The sequence below is a fragment of the Cornus florida genome, unplaced genomic scaffold, assembly GCF_030987335.1.
Source record: "Cornus florida cultivar Cherokee Brave unplaced genomic scaffold, ASM3098733v1 CherokeeBrave_3.0.0_Hap2_Chr10, whole genome shotgun sequence".
Taxonomy (NCBI): Eukaryota; Viridiplantae; Streptophyta; class Magnoliopsida; order Cornales; family Cornaceae; genus Cornus; species Cornus florida.
This window is the reverse complement of record NW_026775580.1, coordinates 110,020,636-110,039,520: the sequence shown is the minus strand read 5'-3', so window position 1 is coordinate 110,039,520 and position 18,885 is coordinate 110,020,636. Positions and strand designations below refer to the sequence as shown.

Sequence of the window (18,885 nt, the reverse complement as noted above, 5' to 3'; positions counted from 1 at the left end):
GCATGCTGGACATTAAGATATCTGCTCATATATATTTTGGGCAAGCAAATGAGGTATACCAGCAGACTTTGGCAAGTAAACAAGAGATGTGTCTTAAAATTTAGCAACATGAGCTTTTATTATATTAATATTTCGGTTTAGAAAAGCTCAATATTTCTTCCTTCAGTATAACAACAAACATCACAATTCAATATCAAGTAAATCTCATCTTTAGTAGATGAGATATCAGATCCAAGCATGAGGGCAATGCCACGATGCAGTACTTGAAACAGCTACATTATTCCAATTGAGGGTGTGCTAAATCTCTATTCCAAACTTCCCAATAGAACCAAAAAAACAAACATTCTGCTCACTCTGGAAATGTGAGAAAAGAGATGAGGGCCTCATAACCAGGAAAGTGTGAAATGAGCTCTGACCGTCTTGCCAGTTCAAAGTCCTCAAACTGGAAGGCAGGAGCACAGGTGCATCCTACAAGAGAAAAGTGGTTTTCAGCATCCCTCGGTGCAGTTTTGACTACTGCATTGTCCATCGAAATGTTAACATCCTTTGATGGGTATGAACCAAACCACACATTAGGAGGCACTGTATACTGCAGATGCTGATTGTCTTCCATTAGATTGGGTCCAAGGCATGTTAACTTGACACTGCCATCTTTCTCATCCATTTCCAATATCTGAAACAACACATGGCGGCGATAGAATGAGTGTTAAGGAAGAAACATAATTCATAAATAAAGAGTTGCTTTTCCCTTTTCTTTTCTTATTGGGTGATTTGATGCACGTTTGTTGTAACACACCATATGAAAATTAAGTCATTCTTAATATAGGTTCCATTTACCCATTCATGGATGATTTAAGGTTAAAAGATGACATTTCAACAAGAGGAATAGTCCACAATGATTTTGCAGATGGGAAAAGGAAATTGTACTTGGCACAACTTCTACTTTCAAAACAAAAGGCTTCTGTACACGTCCACCAGATGCATTTGATTCAACTAGAATCCGAAACAAAATTAGTTATGCGCCATTTGCATAAAATGTAAAGCACTGTCAGAACACCCGTTTAAATTATGAATCAGCATCATTACTATGATGCTATCCAGGTGTTGGGGTCCGATGGAAAGCACATAGATGACCATCTGGTTTGCTGAGGCACTAAATTTTCCCATCATAATATATAACTTCTCTAATGATAACTAAGCTACATGGAGAAAGGATGTAAATCAAATGTATTAAATTTGATGATGCCGGCAAATTCAGTGGCAGTTCGTCAAATATAGTAAGCACTGAATGATCCATATGGACTGCGGTGAGGTTGCATTTCGGAGCAGATATCGCAATGTATAAGAGGTAAGTAGAAGTAGGCCTATACCATAATAGGTTCTCCCATATAAAAGTGCCAGGTCTCTGCACATGGAATACGATGGAGGTGTGACACACTCCCTGAAGGCAGCAAGAAGTAAATGCATGTACTGATAGGGCGATCAACCTTGTCTGCCAAAAAGCTAAAATTCAGGATTTGGTATAAGAGCGGGGGGGAGGGGGGGGGGGGGGGGGGGGGGGAACCCAAAAGAATTGTTCAGATACAAAACAGATGCAATAAATTGATATGAAATGGCAAATCCTCCAATATATAAAGAAATCAGCACAACAACCTCATCTTAAAACCTACGCTCAAAATGGGTAGTACGGTGCCACCTAAGTTTCTCATTTTAATCCAATTAGTGTTTTTTTAAACAGTATTGGGAAACCCTACTGCCTATGATAAATGAGATCTCCTAAATGTGTAAAGTACCATGTCAAACAAACAACCTCTGTACAGATTTGTGTTGGACCTGTCTGAATGAACATGTATTAGTAAGGGTATGAAAGAATTAAAAGTTACTCGACATTACATAAACTCACTTATTGGGTTCTTTTTAAAAAATTTGTGATTCAAGACTAGCAAAGTCTCCATATTGAGCATTCAATCTTATAAAGAATGCCATTTTACCCTACGAAATAAACGAAGAATATTTTAAATTAAATATATAAATGAATATTTAGCGGTTTTCTCATTTTGCCAGTTTGAATATTTAGCAGTTTTCCCTGACATGCTACAACTTACTACAAGAATTAGAATACGGTTCTAAAATTGAAAAGGAAAAATATGGTGCTATTTCAGATTTTCAATAGACAAATTAAATGGCACTTCATACAACCCCATTCAATGTGCACCTATGCTCAATGTTGTATTATATAATGGATGCTCAAAAAGGAAAACAACATGAATGGCCACAAGCATATTCCTTATCAGCAAACAAAAAACATACCCCATTTAAAAAACAAAAAAAAAAAGTATACCACATTCATAAGCCCCAAAAGGTGCACTCAACAGTACCCAGATCAGAAATTTCAATATAAGCACACAAAATTGGGGGAAAAACAAACAAAGATAAATTGTGACTTTTAACTTGCATATTCAATTAGGTACGCAAATCTAAGATGATGCAGAGCAGATCCCACTTTTGAGAAAATGCAAACAGCAGAATCTAACAGCATAACTATTACATAAATGAGATCTTCTAAATGTGTAAAAGTACCATGTCAAACAAACAACCTCTATGTATAGATTTGTGTCGGACCTGTCTGAACGAACATGTATTAGTAAGGGTATGAGAGAATTAAGTTTCTCGACATTACATAAACTCTCTTAGTGGGTTCTTTTTATTAAATTTATGATCAAAGACTACCAAAGTCTCCATATTGAGCATTTAATCTTTATAGAGAATGCCATTTTACCCTAAGAAATAAAAGAAGAATATTTTAAATATATAAATGAATATTTAGCAGTTTTCTCATTTTGCCAGTGAATATTTAGCAGTTCTCCCAGACATGCTACAACTTACTACAAGAATTAGAACATAGTTCTAAAATTGAAAATGAAAAATATGCTACTATTTCAGATTTTCAAAAGACAAATTAAATGGCACCTCATACAACCCTATTCAATGTGCACCTATGCTCAACGATGTACTAAAATGGACGCCCCAAAAAGGAAAACAACATGAATGGCCACAAGCAAACAAAAATCATACCCCATTTAAAAAACAAAAAAAAAAATGTGTACCACATTCATAAGCCCCAAAACAGTACCCAGATCAGAAATTTCAATATAAGCACACAAAATTGGGGGAAAAAAAAGAAAGAAAGATTAATTGTGACTTTTTACTTGCATATTCAGTTAGGCACGCAAATCTAAGATGATGCAGAGCAGATCCCACTTTTGAGAAAATGCAAACAGCAGAATCTAACAGCATAACTACTACACAAGTAGGAGCAACAAATCATAATCGCTACAGACACACAGAGATATGAATATATATATATATATACACACACACAAACATTACACACACTTAGATGTGAATATATTATACACACATATAAACAAGATCCTGAAATAGTTGGAATCTAATGAGTGTATGACTTACATTCGAGGGGAAGTTGAGATTTGGATAGAGTGATAGAAGTATCTCTGAGGGTTTCCGAATAGAACCCACCTTCTGGATGGGGCTTAAGATTCAATTTTTCAACGATCTGTGAAGCTGAGGCCATCATCTTCTTTGCTTTCAAATCTTGAACCAAGGCTCATGTATTTAGTTGTAGTATTATAGTATAAGCTACGCTTGTGCTTGCAGTCCTGTAGTGGAGGCGCACTCTATTTGACTAGATTATTTATATCAGGAGTGAAAAAGACCAGCCACCTGCTGTTTTGACCAGTTTTCGGTTTCTTTTTTATTGTACAAAATTGACTATTTTTGTTATTTTTGGAGATTTAATCTGTCCAGTATTGATTATTTTCTTATTTATTTTATTATTTACATGGGTAAGTAAAACACACGACAGGACACATCAATAAATGTCTTTAATAATGGTATATTGTTTGATTAATATTATTTATTTATTTGTGTATTATTATTTTTTTATATCAAGCAATTTGTCATACTTATTATTAATGGTCATCATACAAGAGTCGAACCACACAAATTTTTCTTTTTTCTTTTTTTCAGAAAGTAAGAAGGACACAAGTTGAAAAAGAAGAGACGTTATTTTATGGTTTTTGTTTAAAACATGAGAGGGAAGAGAAAGGAAAAGGAACTATAAGAGATAATAATACCCTTTTGTTTCTATTGTTTATAACTTTATAATTTTTCTTTTTTTATCAAATAACCTTTTTTCTAATTACCCACTCTCTAATAGCGTTTGGGTAGTCATGACACCAAAATGCTGCTTGTTACTCTTGGCTTAGCTAACTTTGTCACCTCCTCTAGGTGCTTGTGGGTTCTTGAACAAGGGCATATATATGTCATAATCTCAAGTTAAATGGATTTAGAAAAACAAAATGAATACAGGTCTGGAGGATCTAACCATTACCTCCACAAAAATAATAAATAAAATAAAGAAAGAAAAAAAAAAGTTTTTTTACTGATAAAAGGGCATTCTGAACCTTTTTTTTTTATTATTAATTGGATAACGCAAAAGAAGGAATAATACATTATAAGATCGAAAAATAAAAAAACACAATCTATTATAATGTGCTTAAAAGCATTTCATGTGCACAATAGAATAACCAGACTCCATGTACTCTTCTTTGGAAATCCACATCTGCAACACAGCAATCAGTATAAGTTAATTGGATTGCCATACATGCTACCGTTATCAGTTGCTAAAACAAAATTAAAAGTAGGTCAATATTTAATTATACAGCTGAGATATAATATTTTACTGTAATATTTTTGGTTTGGTGCTGTGAAAACAGAACAAAACAAATAAATGAGATTTTGTTATGCTTTCAGTTGTTTTTTGATTCATAAAAATGGTAACAAATCATTTGAACCAATTTTTGAGACACCCAAATAATGAGAAATGAATACATGTTCTAGTAAGGTACCTGCTCGAAGGTGCTAAGTGAAGCTAAGATGGAGCCACCAATCCAGACACTATACTTCCTCTCAGGAGGTGCAACCACCCTTACCTTGACTCCGGGAGGCACCATAGAGCTCAGCTCCTTCAGTAACCTATCAGCCAGACCGGATATTACAGTGGTACCCCCACTAAGCACCACATTTGCAAACATGTCGCGCCTAATGTCCATGTCGCACCTTCTGATTGATTTCAGCACAGCCTCGTGGATTCCACCCGACTCCATTCCCACTCTGCTAGGATCAAACAGAGCCTCTGGACACTTGAAACGCCCTGCTCCTATCGTTATGACTTGCCCATCTGGCAATTCATATTGCTTGTCTAGCTCAGAGCTTTCACTAGACATTTCAAGTTCCTTCTCAAAATCCATTGCTACATAAGTGAGTCGCTCCTTTATATCCCTAACAATTTCTCTTTCTGCTGATGTGGTGAACACATAACCTTCTTCAGTTAGGATTTTGGTGAGATAGTCAGTCAGGTCCTTGCCAGCTAAATCAAGCCTTTCTATGGCATGTGGTAGAGCATATCCCTCATAGATGGGAACAACATGTGTGACCCCATCTCCAGAGTCCATCACAATTCCTGGTTAAAATTTATTATTATTATTATTATTATTATGTGTTGGTGAAAAAACACATATTTGACAAAAGTAGGTGCAATTTTGCATTGTGTGTGCACTCACAAATGTGTTTATCATAACAGATAATAGTTGTTATAGCGGACATGGTTTCAATGTTACCTGTTGTTCGACCGCTGCCATAGAGGGAGAGCACAGCCTGAATTGCTACATAGGTGGCAGGAACTTCAAAAGCTTCAAACATGATTTCCATCATTTTCTCTCTATTGATTTTGGGATTCATGGGGGGCTCTGTTAAGAGGACTGGGTGTTCTTCTATGGAAACTCTGAGCTCCTTCTCAAATGTATGCTCCCACAGACTCTCCATTGCTTCCCAATCTCTCACCATTCCATGACCAACAGGATAGGTTAATCTTAGGACTCCACGTCTGGCTTGCGCTTCATCTCCAAAGTACATGTCCTTCTGTCCAATGCCAATCAGTGGATGATTGTTTCGGGGGCGCCCTATCACGTTTGGGAAAACTACACATGGAGCATCGTCACCAGCAAAACCAGCCTGCATGATGAGAGAGTTCTATGTTAATTGTCATAGGCAAATTCAATACCAATTTGAGCTGCTGGAATTGAATGTCATGCTCAAATTTCCAGCACTGAAGGGTACATTCTTTTAGCTGATCAGGAATTGACTTACCTTTACCGAGCCTGTTCCATTATCGCAGACAATTGGCCGACTATCACCAAAATCCATGTCCTGTGGCTTGAAAACTTGTTGAAAACAACAGAGGTAATAGAAATAGGAACTTGAGAAACCATTGATAGTGATTTACATAGAAGGATGCAAAGGAGGAAGAGAATAATCCGTAACTTTATCTATGACGTGAATTTTAGAATCTCCACTTTCGGTTGCTTAAGAAACATGTCAGTTTGATCCTCATTTTTTTTTGGAAAGGGGGTATTAACCTTTTCTTACTTCTATTTTATCCAGGCTAGGGTTAATTATGCTACTGAAATTGGTCAACAGAAGAGAGAAAAAAATTTGCAATGAAGTGATAAATGGACCAGTAGGGAGGTATGTAAATCAATCATTCACGGCGGACTCAGCTTCATTTTAGCATAATGTGCATGTAGTTTGCACGCTCGTGTCACTTTGTACCTGTCCGAGAGCATTGTATTTGAGTATTTTATCGGTATTATACTCGAACCATTCTCTAGCTATTGATGCTAATAGCATGAACCATTTCTCTATTTCTTTATATTTTTGAGTTCAATAACCATTTCTCATATTCAGCTTTACAATTAACATAACATGGTCTCTCTTCCATAAACATAGCATTTCTCCAAAACTCAGCAATGCTTCAAAGGCAACAGTAAAAACAATGACGAATAAATAGAAACTCCGAATCCTGGGAACCGCTAAGCAACCATGAAACAGATGATTGCTAAAGAACCTTCCAAATCATCCAACCATTAGCGTTCAGGCCTGAAAATATTCCCCATCAAACCTTGCAAAGTACTCCCCATCCCTGCACCAACAGCTTCTGCTAAATACTTTACCTGCAAAATTTCCATCACCCTTATTAGGGTTTTACAGAACCCTAGTTTTCCAGAATTCCATAGATGACAAAAGACACGAATCAAAGCATTTGAAAGGGACCAAGGAAGAGTTACCTCTTGAATGGTCTTTTTCAAATCAAAGGCATCTTTAACCCGCCCATCCAGGAACGCCCATGTATCGTGAAAATCTGTCAGAATTTGGCATGAAACTAATGAATCATTATGCATTTTCACATTTGCATGACTAGATTATGGGGTGATCTTTATGTAACCAGAATTATAGGTCACCACTTTATGGTTATGGACATCACTTTTGATTAAGTGCCGCTCTTAATACCAACAGGCTAGTGGTCTAGCGGTACCAAACCCCTACTTCTCAAAGAGAGGTCAGGGGTTCGAGCCTCAGTGGAGGCATGTGTGTGTGAGTACCCAACTAGGAAAAAAAATAAGCGCCGCATGTAACTTGTAAGGGCAGCTCTGTGCATTATCCCCTTTTGGCTGCATTTCTTCCCACAGCGCTCATTAATTATGTCAATTCTTGTGCAAAATATGCATGATGTAAGCAACCAAAAGGGGATTGCAAGTTGTACTACCGAGAAGGTTCCAGGAAAATGGCTCCCACATATCGTCAAATTAGTCCTCTGGATGTTCACGAGAGGGAGAGAGAAAAAGAAAAAGAAAAATAAACCTGGAGAACTGTCAGTCAACATGTACACCTCAGTTGCTGAGTATATTGCTCCAAGAGCAGCACGTTTTGCATACCAATCAACGTCAGTAGTCTCATCACCAGCAGCATGCCAAATCTCATCGACTAGCATTGCCCGCTGCTTGAAACTTTTGGGGACATTCAATGGTTGTGCCTACACAAAATTATATTAACAGAGATCGTGAGCGTTCAGCTTAACAAATGAAGTAGTAATCTGATAAGAGGTTAGTGTACACATAAAATGATACCTGGATGCTAAGAGCCTGAGGCCATTTAGATATATAAGGTGCCTGCATTTCTAAGCGAATCCTGACGAGCTTTGCAATGCGTTCACTGGGTATCGTGTTACCTAAATCCTCTATTGACTCAATTCTATCGATAAGCCTTTGCAAACACTCATCCATGAAAAACTGTGACAAATTAAATGGGGAAATAGAAAAGTTATCAGCAATATCGTGACTTGCATAAAAATGAAATATAACTGGACAAACCAGACTGTATTATGGAGCTAGAATAATAGGAATATAACGATGGTCTCTACTCAGTTCAGTACACTAGAATGATTAATCATTGTACGAGACCCCAACACTTGATAGGCGCGGAACAATAAACTATGTAATATCATGTAAAAAATTCAAAGAGCATAAAAAACAATAAAAAACAATATTCTTCACTCAAGGAACCCTGGCACACTATATTGAGGTTTCATATGACCAGAATATATTCCAAACCAAAGAACAAGTAAGGATGCAAATTCGACCCACCTCAATGGGGACCTGCTGTGCCCACTTCTATAGGGTTTGGTTTTAATCCAATCGGTTTGTGAATGAGTCAAAAGTCGTTCTCTTTCGAACTTGTCTTATTTAGTTTTAAGAAAGTTACATAAATAAATATTTTATTACATGTTTCTTTTTGTTCTGTTCTCTCTTTTTTAATGATCTTTTGGATTCCTAATCATAAAGTTAACAAAATTTACTATTATAATTGCTAATTTTTTTTAATTATATTTGATTTTTTTCTGAAAGATTCTGTCTTGAATTGTATTTAGTTATATAAATTATACATGTCTCGAGACTCCGAACTTGTCTCGATTCCAAAACGGGGTAGGTTTGATAATTGATTTTTCTTCGTGGAACAGGATTGGGATAGGGATAAGCCATAGTCGCCATAGTCCATACAACTGTGGCATTGGATTAATTTAATTATAAGAAATTAGACCACATAGTTGGAATACAAAAATCCCACATAGAACAGTATGCCTAAACCCCTATCATTCATTCAACTAACTTTCAGGATTAATTCTTGTAGCATCCTACTTATTACCAAATCGCTTCCCTTTCTTTCTCAATTTCTCTTGCTCATATTTCATTGCTCTAGCATCCTTAAGGAAAAACCCCAAAACTTCTTCCAGAAAGCTCAACTTGCTGGCCCTTCAAGGTATAATTTATTAGATTTTTACCATTTAACATTTAATTCTAATGCCATAACCAAACAAGTCTTGTAAAACCTCCAAGCAGTAATTATCTCACATGAAAATTAAAAAAAAAAACAAAACAAAAGAAGCCAGATATGCCATAACCCTGTCCCAAATGTTTTAACTGAGTTTTTGCTTAAATATTAATTACATCTGAAATAAATTACTAGAAAAGTCAGATAAAGGTTAGGTTGGTATCAAATTCTGTTCTTTATGAACGTAAAAAATGTCCTTCACACTCAATTAGCCAAATAAGTAGTTCATTAATAGCCTAATTTAACCTAAAATGTATTGCAGTGCAATCTAAATTCATGTGACAATTTAATAATGAAGAAAAGGATATTATACCTCTACTAGTGCAGCTTCTTTCCTAGGGAAGGATCCAATGATAGAAGGAGATACACCAACCTCCCTTGCACCAGCAATCATGGCTGCTTCAGTCCATCCCAGATTAATCTACAAATAAACACAAATCAACACTATTCTCTAATTCACTAATAGCACACCTTAAATATCCCACAAAAACTGAATAAGCCCATTGTATTTTTATGCAATTATAAGGCTTATTCTATTTTTAAGACAGTTTTGTCAACGTGTGAGCATCAAATTTTCCTCACGATTTTCCCTTCTTTTATGTAAATGCTTTCAAAGTGAAGAACTAAGTCAGCTAACCAAGACGAAAGAAAAGCGACCAATGGAAATTGATGTGAAAACTTCATATAGAACACGCATGAATGTAATCTTTGGTTATTTTTCTTTCATATGGTTTAATCAGCCGGGTTTGAGTAGCATTGCTTTTTTTTTGATAAGATTGGCTCATAAGTTCCAAAATGCAGAAAAAATTACAAGACAAAGAATGTCAACTGCAATGCAAATGCTAGATCAATGATAGTGCTCAAATTTATAACCGAAAATTATTCAAATCACAGATAATAAATATGATTATTAGTATGGCAAACAATCTAATACACACACACACATATATAAGAACAAGAAGCTATTGAATGTAGGTACCACGTGATTAAGGGAGGAACTGAGCACTCGAGCTTGTTCGTCTTGGTATTCAGCTCGTGGTCGTGTTCCTCTCGAGGTTTGGCTCTCATGACGAGCTTCTTCTTTAGCAGAGGCTGATCCTGACGATGCAGAAGCAGAATCTTTATGATTTAGGGTTTCTGATTGTGCTTGTTGGTATTGTTGATGGTGATTAGGGCTTTGACCAGAAAATGTTCGAGAATTTGCCGGAGTGGAAAAGCGACATGAGTTTATCAGAATGGTTCGGTTGTGAGATGGTCGAAGACGCGCGTTACGAACCAACGACGTCAAGAAAAGCAGGCTCTTCGCCGCCGATCGATTCATGTCGGGACTGACTGTTATTTGTGAGAGAGAGTGTGTGTTTTATATTTCTTGATTTTGGGGTTTCCACGTAACGCTCTGTGCTGCGCACACTTGTCACCAGCCCTGGTCTACTTTCTTCTTGTTGACAAAATTCAGGGAGAATTTATCTTCCAAAAAAAAAAAAAAAAAAAAAATTTAAGGGAGAATTTGTTATTCGCGCTCCAACTTTTCTCTCGCAACTTATTATTAAAATGACTTTTTTGCCCTTTAGCATTCCTTTTTCTTTCTCAAAATTTTCATTACTATCATTGCTCTCTCCCCTCAAAAAAAACTGATCTGGCTATATCTATGCCAATTTCTGATCCCCTTATTTATCATGAATTAAAGTATCTGATCTCTTCCTTGTCATACACACATACATATATTATTGAAGTGATTATGAAGTTGGGAATTAAAGATAAAGATTCCTGGGCAGTTGAAATGAGGCGTATTGAGTTTTGGTTATTTGATTTTTTTAATGTTTTTGTTTCCTTAGAGAAGAATAGCTTTGATCATTCTAATACCCATTTAAAGTTTTCCCTTTATATAGAATCTAAAATAACTTTCAATATGATCTTTGTCATGTCAGAAAAATCGGTATTAACCATAACATATTTTAATTCAATATCATAATTTGCAAGTCTAGTAGGAATAATAATCCATTTATAATATCATTCAATTGGAGAAACACAAAAATTTTCTTTTTACAATTTATCCAAGTTTTATTTATAGATATATACTGTTGTTTACAAGCATACTAAAGCAATTGAGTGACATTGAAATTAAACATAATTTTACAGCGTGCATGAAGGAAGATGAAAAACGATTGCTATAAGGGCATTTGGGTCTTTTCATTTTTGGCAAATCAGGGAGGAGAGGCTTAGGGCATTTTTGAACCACGAAGAACAGCGACTCTGTGTAGATTTTGTAAACTCTTATTAATCTCTATTCATAGTACACATAAAAATAATAAAATAAATAAATCCATACACTCCCTACTTACTGTGTTTAAATGAGTGGGAAAAAAATTTATATTTTCTTTTACTGTATAACATTACAGGATTGGCAAAAATGTCCAAGAGGGTAACCTTCCAAAGAGAGAAAAGGGAAACTATTTTTTTTTTTTTTTCCCAGATGGCCCTTGTAAATCAACCATTGCAGCTTTTCATTCTTTACTGAAGTGGAAGCCCTCTCTGCAAATTAGTTGGCAATTGCAAAAAAAAAATTGTTCTAACATAACATACAAACTGTACATGAACTTCTAAGGATTAACAACTGAATGTTGCCAACAGAAGAAAGGACAAATGCATATATATAACTCCTTCTCAGCTGCCATATAGGCCCATATATGTGTGTAGTCATCCAATCTTTCGCGTGAAAGTGTCTGCGTGTCTCATATATGTTGAGTGTGTCAAACAAACCTGACCCTGCATCTTAAACAAAGGCACAAACACAGAACTGAAGGTCACCAGGTGAGTTCTTCAAAATGCACGCTCATGACTAGAGAATTCAACCTCCGACACTCTTTTTACGCAATTTGTTTCCTCTTCCTAGTTTAAGAATTGGGAATGAGAATTAACTCCTTTGTGAAATGCCGCGCAAAAGCCTTCATTTTGGTAGTCTTGAAACATCAAAAACATATCTATCACCATTCCGACTCATGGATTCGATTGGAGAGCTCAGCGTCCATGTTTGAAGCATTGGCTGGTGCTAGTCTACCCATACCTATAACTAAGACTGCTTCAAATTTGAATCTCCTCTATCTTCTTAGTGGCCTCCCAGATGTCAAGCCGCTCCCTAGGGTCGTCTTCAACACATGATGCTCCTATGTGGAGAAGCGTCTCCATCTGTCCAAGTGCACTCGTACAACTTGCTATATCTGGATCAATCAATTCTTTCTCTTTCCTCTCAGAAACTACTTCCCGGAACCATTCCACAATATCAGTACCACCTTTTTGGTTGTTGTGATATTGAGATGGAAATTTTCCGGTTACAATTTCAAGGATGATAATTCCAAGACAATAAACATCAGACTTGGGAGAAACTTGGTGTTTTAGTGTGGCTTCTGGGGATTTATAAGCAAACAATGATTGCACGGATTCAGTATTGTTCATTAATGAATGGAAGCCATAGTCACAGAGTAGTGGCTCGTTATTTGGGCCAAGAAGAACATTGCTAGACTTTAGATTTCCATGGGGCAGCTTAGACAATGAAAATTCAGTATGAAGGTAACTCATTCCACGGGCAACTCCCTGGATAATCTTTAAACGAGTAGCCCAGTTTAGCTCGCCATGAGATGTCCCTCGATCCCCTGATAATCAGATGTTTGTAGTAAGAAGGTAACAATAATTAATAAACAAATAAGAATAGATTTTGTATCCAAAAATGTGCAATAATGATCATTAAACTAAATAATTGGATAAAATCATAAATGTTTTAGATGGATAAAAGCAAAAAAAAAAAAAAAAAATGCAGGTTTTCCTTTTGTGGAGGAAGGGAAAGAAGTGCAGTTTCATTCTACTCTTGTTTTAAATTAGAATTGTATCATTAAAATGATAAGCAATGGTCTGTGGGCTCTTTCTACAACTAATGCTAAAGGTTAGGTCCACATCCGGTTCATTTGAATTTACTAGCTTCATTGCCGAGGGTTATCCAATACCCTTTTGAGAAGTGCTACTCGTATTCCACAAGGAGTTGCAGTTTTCATTGGGAAGGAAACCATATGTCATGTAGCTGGAGTTGGAGTTTTTATTGAGAAGGAAACCACATTTCATGTAGCTAGGAGTACTGTATACTTTCACTATGCGATGAGGGGGAGAGATATATCTAAAAAATGTGAATAAAAAAGGTTTCAAATTAAAGAACAAAATTCATGGAATCTAAATTTGATATCATAGTCTTCAAGGTCACAAAAGCAATTAGTTTCATACCATGCAACGCATATGACAAGCTGCCTTTTGGAACATACTCACACACTAGCAGCTTCTCTTCTTTCCTGTAATGGTAACCCAAAAGTGGCGAAATATTGGGATGCTTTAACTTGGCAAGCTTAGTCATCTCATTATCAAATGCATCAATGCTCAAATTATTCATCTCTTTCATCCTCTTCACCACAACAGCCACCCCATTCCCCATCACCGCCTTGTAGGCTGATCCCAGGCTGCCATTTCCAAGCACCTCCGCGGACGCCTTCAACAAGTCCTGCAACCCAAACACACCCTTTTCTGCATTCAACATGACAATATCACTGGTGGGCTTACGCTGATTCGGCAACCCTGCTCCGCTACTTGATAGATTCATCTTCCGGCTAGTGCTTGCCCTGCTTGGACTCCTCGAAATCTGAACTTCAACCACCTCATGACTGAGCTGCTCTGTGCCAAGCAAATTGAAGTTACCATTCTTAGGCTTCCTATGGTAAAGTAGCGTTGTGAGTAAAAGCAGAGCACCCATTATGCCTACCACTACCCACCCTACTTTCGACTTCACTTTGGTCTTTTTGGGCTTCTCTTGTGACGCCGCAATGGGCGTCGTCGTCCCTTCGTGGACCACCGGAGCCGATATCGGCGGCGAATCCTTCTGGCACTCTTTGCCCACTGGTTGCCCACAGAGCCGGGAATTTCCCTTGAACGAACGAGCGTTAAATTTCAACAGATTCTTGGGGATTTCACCTTCCAATTTGTTGTGTGACACGTCGAATGCGACTAATTTATCTTGTCCATTAATAGACGGAATGGGTCCTGAGAATTCATTGTAATCGAGGTGAAGTTCAAGGAGATGTGTTATTTTTCCCAACGAATCCGGAATTTTCCCGGAAAACTTGTTTCGGGAGAGCCAAAGTTTCTTCAAAGACATCATATTGGAGAAGAAATCCGAGGGAATTTCCCCGGAAAAATTATTGTTGGATAGATAAATAGCCTTCACAGAAGTGAGACGATTGAATTTGGGTATCTTACCCGAGAAAGAATTGTTCACCAGAACCACGGTTCGTAAGCCAGGAAGTTCCTGCAATGCGTCTGTATTGATGGTACCAGAGAGACCCAAACCGCCGAGATTTAAGCCATTGACAACTCCATTGGAACACACAACACCATCCCATGGTGCACCGGCGGTGTTGCAGGGTGATGTGTCTGGAACCCAAGAATCAAGATTGATTGAATTCGTGAGTGATTTCTTGAAATTGAGGAGGGCCTCGTTGTCGGTTATAGAGAGAGAGAGGGGGGAGAGAGAGAGGGATGTGAGGAAGAAGAAGAATAGGAGGAGGAGGAGGTGAACAGCGGCCATATTTGATTGACCGGAATCTGACACCTCCAGGGAAGAACTTGCGGCTGTTCGGAGAGATGGGGGATGAGTCTGATCAATCTTTTGTTTGGGACTTTGGTTTGTCTAATTTTGGGTATGGAATGGTGTGCCATGGCGCGATGTGGGTTGTGTTGTGATGAAGGATGAGTGATCATGGAGTTGACAACTCCAAATGACACAAATTTGCTAAGAATAGGTTCATATTTTTGGGTTGAAAACTGAAAAGGAGAGAGAAAATGGTCAACTCTGTTTACCTTAACAAAAGCCACTTCTGTTGTTAAAATTGGTTTTTCTTTTTTTTTTTTTTTCTTTTTTAACTGTTGCACAATTTGTCTTGTTGCTCTATATTTGAAATATGCATTAGTTGCTCTATATTTGTACTTTAGGTTTTTAGAATGGATCATAAACAAAGCAATGATGTGGTGTCTTGAAATTGTATGTTGCTTCCATGTTCAATTTAGGGCGTTTGATGGATTGAGGCACAATTTCATTTCATATGCGAGATGACTTTCAAATGCATATACATGATCAGAGGTAGTGACTGTTCTCTTCTGTCTTGGCTGGGGGTTCATTTAAGCTCAAAATCCGAAGGCTTGGGGGAGATGGCTTCGAACTAAAGGTCTTTCTTACCTCTTTCCTCTCACTTTTCCTCATTCAAACCACTCTATTTTTGGATTGTTGGTCAAAGAGGATTTTCTCATTGCTAGTCTTTCGACTAATCTATTTGAACACTAAGAAATGAAAATTTATGACAAACAAGGGAACAAAAATGGGCCAAAATAGCAAAATGAACTATTTTTTTACTTGTTGATATGTACATTTGCTTCGCTTCAACAACAAAACAATATTCATGATTTACATACCAAAAGAAAAATCGGAAGATCTGCCTCTGGCTTCATCACATTTTCAACATCTTCCCTCAACCAGTACTCTAGTCCACAACATCACTGTGATGTGAAAGCCTGGAAGCAAGAAAAGAGTAGTTAACATTTATCCATTACCAATTTAGTTCTCATGCTCCTGCATTTGGATAATATTCAACAATTCAGTAATTTAGGTTTACAATTCTGTAACGGAAGTGATTCTCATAAGAACCAGGCAAAAAAGGCTCTTTCAAACTAATTTAGATTGTGCTGTGACTTAGAGATGCATATATGTGCCCTTGTTTAAAAGTGAATATAATATGCAATAATTATTTGGGGAATTGAAGATGATGTACCGAAAAAATGTTGCAGTGCCCAGGATCTGCAATGTGAGCCATCAAGTTCTCAATAGGACCTTGTCCAGTGTAAATGGCTTGGAAACAGAAACCCACAAAAGCTAGCATAGCAAGTCGACCATTCTTGATCTCCTTGGTCCTCAACACCATCACTGGCTCCGGAGACCCTCTCCCCCACATCATGGGATCGAACCATAATCCACCTGGGTAACCGACATCAGGCTTTGGTTTCTTCTTATTTGGGAGTGTAGGTTCAATGTCAACACACCCTGGATTGATCATATCAGCCCATCTTCTGCCCTCAACCCAACCCATCAAGGCCAACTGCACCAAAAATAAAGTTGTTGGATCTGCAAAGTATTCCCGAGCACCAGCATCATACCAAGAGAAGTTCTCAATGAAGCCAAGGCTTTCGAGCCATTCTGGAATAAGAATTCCGGCAACAGCCAGCATTGCCCATCTGCCGTGCATTAGCTCAGCTTGTGCAAACCATCGAAGTGACTCTGGATCGGATCCTGGAAAAATTGGTCATGCTTTAGAGATGCATCATATAACAATGTCTGAAAGCATTATGAATTTATGATGAATGTCACCTACTTAAATAATTTAGGGGTGCCTTTGCAAGCAACTTTAAAGTAGAACAGCTCCTAATATGACTGTCGAATACTAGACTACGAGTAGCCCATTCCTGATATACTTGAGGCCAAACCAAGCAAGACACGAATAAAAACAGGATCATGACTTTGGTACACAAGTCAAGCCAATTGTTTCTTTTGAGCCACAGTACGATCCTTTTTAACAATTTGCAAGTAACAATCCTTGCACGATTCTTCAAGGAAAAACTTGAAAGAAAGAGGTTTGTTAAAGCTATGATAGTGTAATATGTAAGCTTAAGTAATAATAAGTTCACCAAGATTTTACAACAACTACAACCAAGCCTTTTCCCAATTATTTGGGATCGGCTCCATGAATCATGTGTTTCCATTCCGCTCTACTTAAGGCCATAGTTTCCCCTCGACTGCTTCCAAACACACAACACTACTAATGCACTTCTTGAATTGATAACTCAAAATATACGCATACCTAATCCAAGTGGATCGAAGCCAAAATCTCCAGGAAGACTGCAATATACAAATAAAGAAAATTCCTGTCACCAAGATATACAAAAGCTTAAGATATCATATTCCTATGTAACCATTGTGGAGTATAATAAGGTAGTTTTAAGCAGAGTTAGTACGAAAATTGTTCCTAAAACTCCTCATCATGTCTCATTTTTGTGCTGCTGTTACCGCTCAGTCGTTACTAAAGTGGTTGATGATATTATTAAGGGCATCTTGTGTTATCACCATTTTGCAGATCTTCCATGTGGTCTTTTTTAACTTCAGTACCCTGTCTGGTACTTCTTTTAGAAAAATTTGGTTCAATTATAATGTTTATATAAATTGCACTGTCTCTTTTCATCACCAATCCGAATGCATTACTTCATTTTAGGAGCCATCATAAACTATTTAAAATTAAAATCTGGTCGATCCCTAACATAATCTGAGCCCTAGAAGATCTGTTCTTTAAAAAATTAACAAAGTCAATAAAAAATTATCCTCAATTCCAGCAATAATTAGTGAGAAACACACAAATACAAAGATTGAAATCTGTAATGTCAGAGAATGTAGTGGGAGAGTTAATACCTGCCATCAAGCCACTCAGGAGGTGAACTTCCAGGGAACCACAGGGGTCTATCAGGAGGAAGTGGTTCACAAACACTTGAGACCCCTCCTTTTGTTGCATTCAAACGAGTGCTTCCTGGTAAGCATGTTGTGAGTTTTCCCGGAAAAGATTTTCTGGGTATTTCTCTATTACCAAACAGGACAAAGTTAGGAGTGAGCAATGATTAAAAACTTAGAACCACATTAAATCAATAGCTATGCAATGAAATGTAATGGTAGAAGAAGTGGTATGTATAACCTTGTTGGAAGGCTTGACAGTGCGGTGGAAGCAATGGCTAGGGCCATGGAGACAGGTTTTGGTACACTGGGCTTTAGCAGGGTGGCTCACCAGTTGCTTATCTACACTGGTAGTCTAGAAGCGGATGGTCCTTGATTGATTGAATTGCATGGGCCAATGGTACTTCAGTTTGACACGTGTTTGGATATGTGAGTTGGACTGTGAACTTGCAAAGCTTTTAGATTTGCCTTCCACAATGCTATTGAGGTCTAATAATCTAACCCAGGTCTGAAAACTCAATTTTCCTTCTCTAATTTAACAGAGAAGGCTAGTCTAACTATACCTCATAGTCCAATCGAGAAGATTAGTCAACGATTTCTTATCCCTTAAGCATGTTGTAGAAGGGTAAACTTAAATCTTATTTGAAATAAGAAATTCTCTACTAATCTTTTCATTTAAACTATTAAGTTCATGATTGCGTGAATCTAATCATTTGAACTTTTAAAAAGATGATCTGTTAATTGATTCCTGATTCTCACAAAATATTAATAAATAAATAAAAATCAACGAGTCATTGTCTAACAATATCTAACTCAGTGAAAACATGTATATTTGAGTATAATAAATAAATAAATAAATAAAATAAATGAAAGAAATAATACACTATACTACAATACCTAGTATAGTGTATAGTAGTATAGTGTAAGAGGTAAGGCCATTCAGATGAGCAGTGTAGGTGCTTAGCCTACTAAAACAAGGAAAGAAACCCTTTATCTAT

General features: G+C 37.2%; 5 protein-coding genes across 5 annotated transcripts; all 5 read right to left on the bottom strand.

The window, feature by feature from the left end:
* Positions 1 to 89: 89 nt before the first annotated feature.
* Positions 90 to 3,704, bottom strand: LOC132277026 (uncharacterized). The gene is made up of 3 exons (XM_059778716.1): positions 3,472 to 3,704; positions 1,371 to 1,492; positions 90 to 673 (listed from the first exon to the last, which is right to left on the bottom strand). The coding sequence occupies exons 1-3, from the start codon at positions 3,596 to 3,598 to the stop codon at positions 350 to 352; spliced, it is 573 nt and encodes a 190-aa protein (XP_059634699.1). The 5' UTR covers positions 3,599 to 3,704; the 3' UTR covers positions 90 to 349.
* Positions 3,705 to 3,912: 208 nt separating this feature from the next.
* Positions 3,913 to 6,620, bottom strand: LOC132277023 (uncharacterized). Its single transcript, XM_059778714.1, has 4 exons — positions 6,232 to 6,620; positions 5,703 to 6,096; positions 4,932 to 5,545; positions 3,913 to 4,645 (listed from the first exon to the last, which is right to left on the bottom strand). Exons 1-4 carry the CDS (start codon positions 6,286 to 6,288, stop codon positions 4,580 to 4,582), a joined length of 1,131 nt encoding a protein of 376 aa, XP_059634697.1. The 5' UTR covers positions 6,289 to 6,620; the 3' UTR covers positions 3,913 to 4,579.
* Positions 6,621 to 6,755: 135 nt separating this feature from the next.
* LOC132277024 (uncharacterized) lies at positions 6,756 to 10,712 on the bottom strand. Its single transcript, XM_059778715.1, has 6 exons — positions 10,289 to 10,712; positions 9,623 to 9,730; positions 8,049 to 8,210; positions 7,783 to 7,954; positions 7,209 to 7,282; positions 6,756 to 7,094 (listed from the first exon to the last, which is right to left on the bottom strand). Exons 1-6 carry the CDS (start codon positions 10,628 to 10,630, stop codon positions 7,008 to 7,010), a joined length of 945 nt encoding a protein of 314 aa, XP_059634698.1. The 5' UTR covers positions 10,631 to 10,712; the 3' UTR covers positions 6,756 to 7,007.
* Positions 10,713 to 11,514: 802 nt separating this feature from the next.
* LOC132277022 (pollen receptor-like kinase 3) lies at positions 11,515 to 15,604 on the bottom strand. Its single transcript, XM_059778713.1, has 3 exons — positions 14,195 to 15,604; positions 13,579 to 14,128; positions 11,515 to 12,959 (listed from the first exon to the last, which is right to left on the bottom strand). The coding sequence occupies exons 1-3, from the start codon at positions 14,927 to 14,929 to the stop codon at positions 12,391 to 12,393; spliced, it is 1,854 nt and encodes a 617-aa protein (XP_059634696.1). The 5' UTR covers positions 14,930 to 15,604; the 3' UTR covers positions 11,515 to 12,390.
* Positions 15,605 to 15,717: 113 nt separating this feature from the next.
* On the bottom strand, positions 15,718 to 18,245 carry LOC132277021 (photosystem I chlorophyll a/b-binding protein 6, chloroplastic). The gene is made up of 5 exons (XM_059778712.1): positions 18,129 to 18,245; positions 17,852 to 18,016; positions 17,250 to 17,287; positions 16,167 to 16,681; positions 15,718 to 15,909 (listed from the first exon to the last, which is right to left on the bottom strand). Exons 1-5 carry the CDS (start codon positions 18,173 to 18,175, stop codon positions 15,892 to 15,894), a joined length of 783 nt encoding a protein of 260 aa, XP_059634695.1. The 5' UTR covers positions 18,176 to 18,245; the 3' UTR covers positions 15,718 to 15,891.
* Between the last annotated feature and the right edge of the window lie 640 nt (positions 18,246 to 18,885).

Excerpts from the sequence above, each read along its gene's own strand:
- LOC132277026 (XM_059778716.1), bottom strand. The coding sequence starts at position 3,598 with ATGATGGCCTCAGCTTCACAGATCGTTGAAAAATTGAATCTTAAGCCC. Across the intron at positions 1,493-3,471 it reads ATCTCAACTTCCCCTCGAAT|ACAAGGTTGATCGCCCTATC; the intron begins GTAAGTCATACA and ends GCTTTTTGGCAG. Across the intron at positions 674-1,370 it reads ATATGGGAGAACCTATTATG|ATATTGGAAATGGATGAGAA; the intron begins GTATAGGCCTAC and ends GTGTTGTTTCAG.
- LOC132277024 (XM_059778715.1), bottom strand. The coding sequence starts at position 10,630 with ATGAATCGATCGGCGGCGAAGAGCCTGCTTTTCTTGACGTCGTTGGTT. Across the intron at positions 7,283-7,782 it reads GTTGACTGACAGTTCTCCAG|ATTTTCACGATACATGGGCG; the intron begins GTTTATTTTTCT and ends AAATTCTGACAG. Across the intron at positions 7,095-7,208 it reads TGAAAAAGACCATTCAAGAG|GTAAAGTATTTAGCAGAAGC; the intron begins GTAACTCTTCCT and ends GAAATTTTGCAG.
- LOC132277021 (XM_059778712.1), bottom strand. The coding sequence starts at position 18,175 with ATGGCCCTAGCCATTGCTTCCACCGCACTGTCAAGCCTTCCAACAAG. Across the intron at positions 18,017-18,128 it reads CTGTCAAGCCTTCCAACAAG|AGAAATACCCAGAAAATCTT; the intron begins GTTATACATACC and ends GTTTGGTAATAG. Across the intron at positions 17,288-17,851 it reads CCTGAGTGGCTTGATGGCAG|TCTTCCTGGAGATTTTGGCT; the intron begins GTATTAACTCTC and ends TGTATATTGCAG.
- LOC132277023 (XM_059778714.1), bottom strand. The coding sequence starts at position 6,288 with ATGGATTTTGGTGATAGTCGGCCAATTGTCTGCGATAATGGAACAGGC. Across the intron at positions 6,097-6,231 it reads ATGGAACAGGCTCGGTAAAG|GCTGGTTTTGCTGGTGACGA; the intron begins GTAAGTCAATTC and ends CTCATCATGCAG. Across the intron at positions 4,646-4,931 it reads CACTTAGCACCTTCGAGCAG|ATGTGGATTTCCAAAGAAGA; the intron begins GTACCTTACTAG and ends GCTGTGTTGCAG.
- LOC132277022 (XM_059778713.1), bottom strand. The coding sequence starts at position 14,929 with ATGGCCGCTGTTCACCTCCTCCTCCTCCTATTCTTCTTCTTCCTCACA. Across the intron at positions 14,129-14,194 it reads CGCCGATATCGGCTCCGGTG|TCGAAAGTAGGGTGGGTAGT; the intron begins GTCCACGAAGGG and ends ACCAAAGTGAAG. Across the intron at positions 12,960-13,578 it reads CTTGTCATATGCGTTGCATG|GGGATCGAGGGACATCTCAT; the intron begins GTATGAAACTAA and ends TCTGATTATCAG.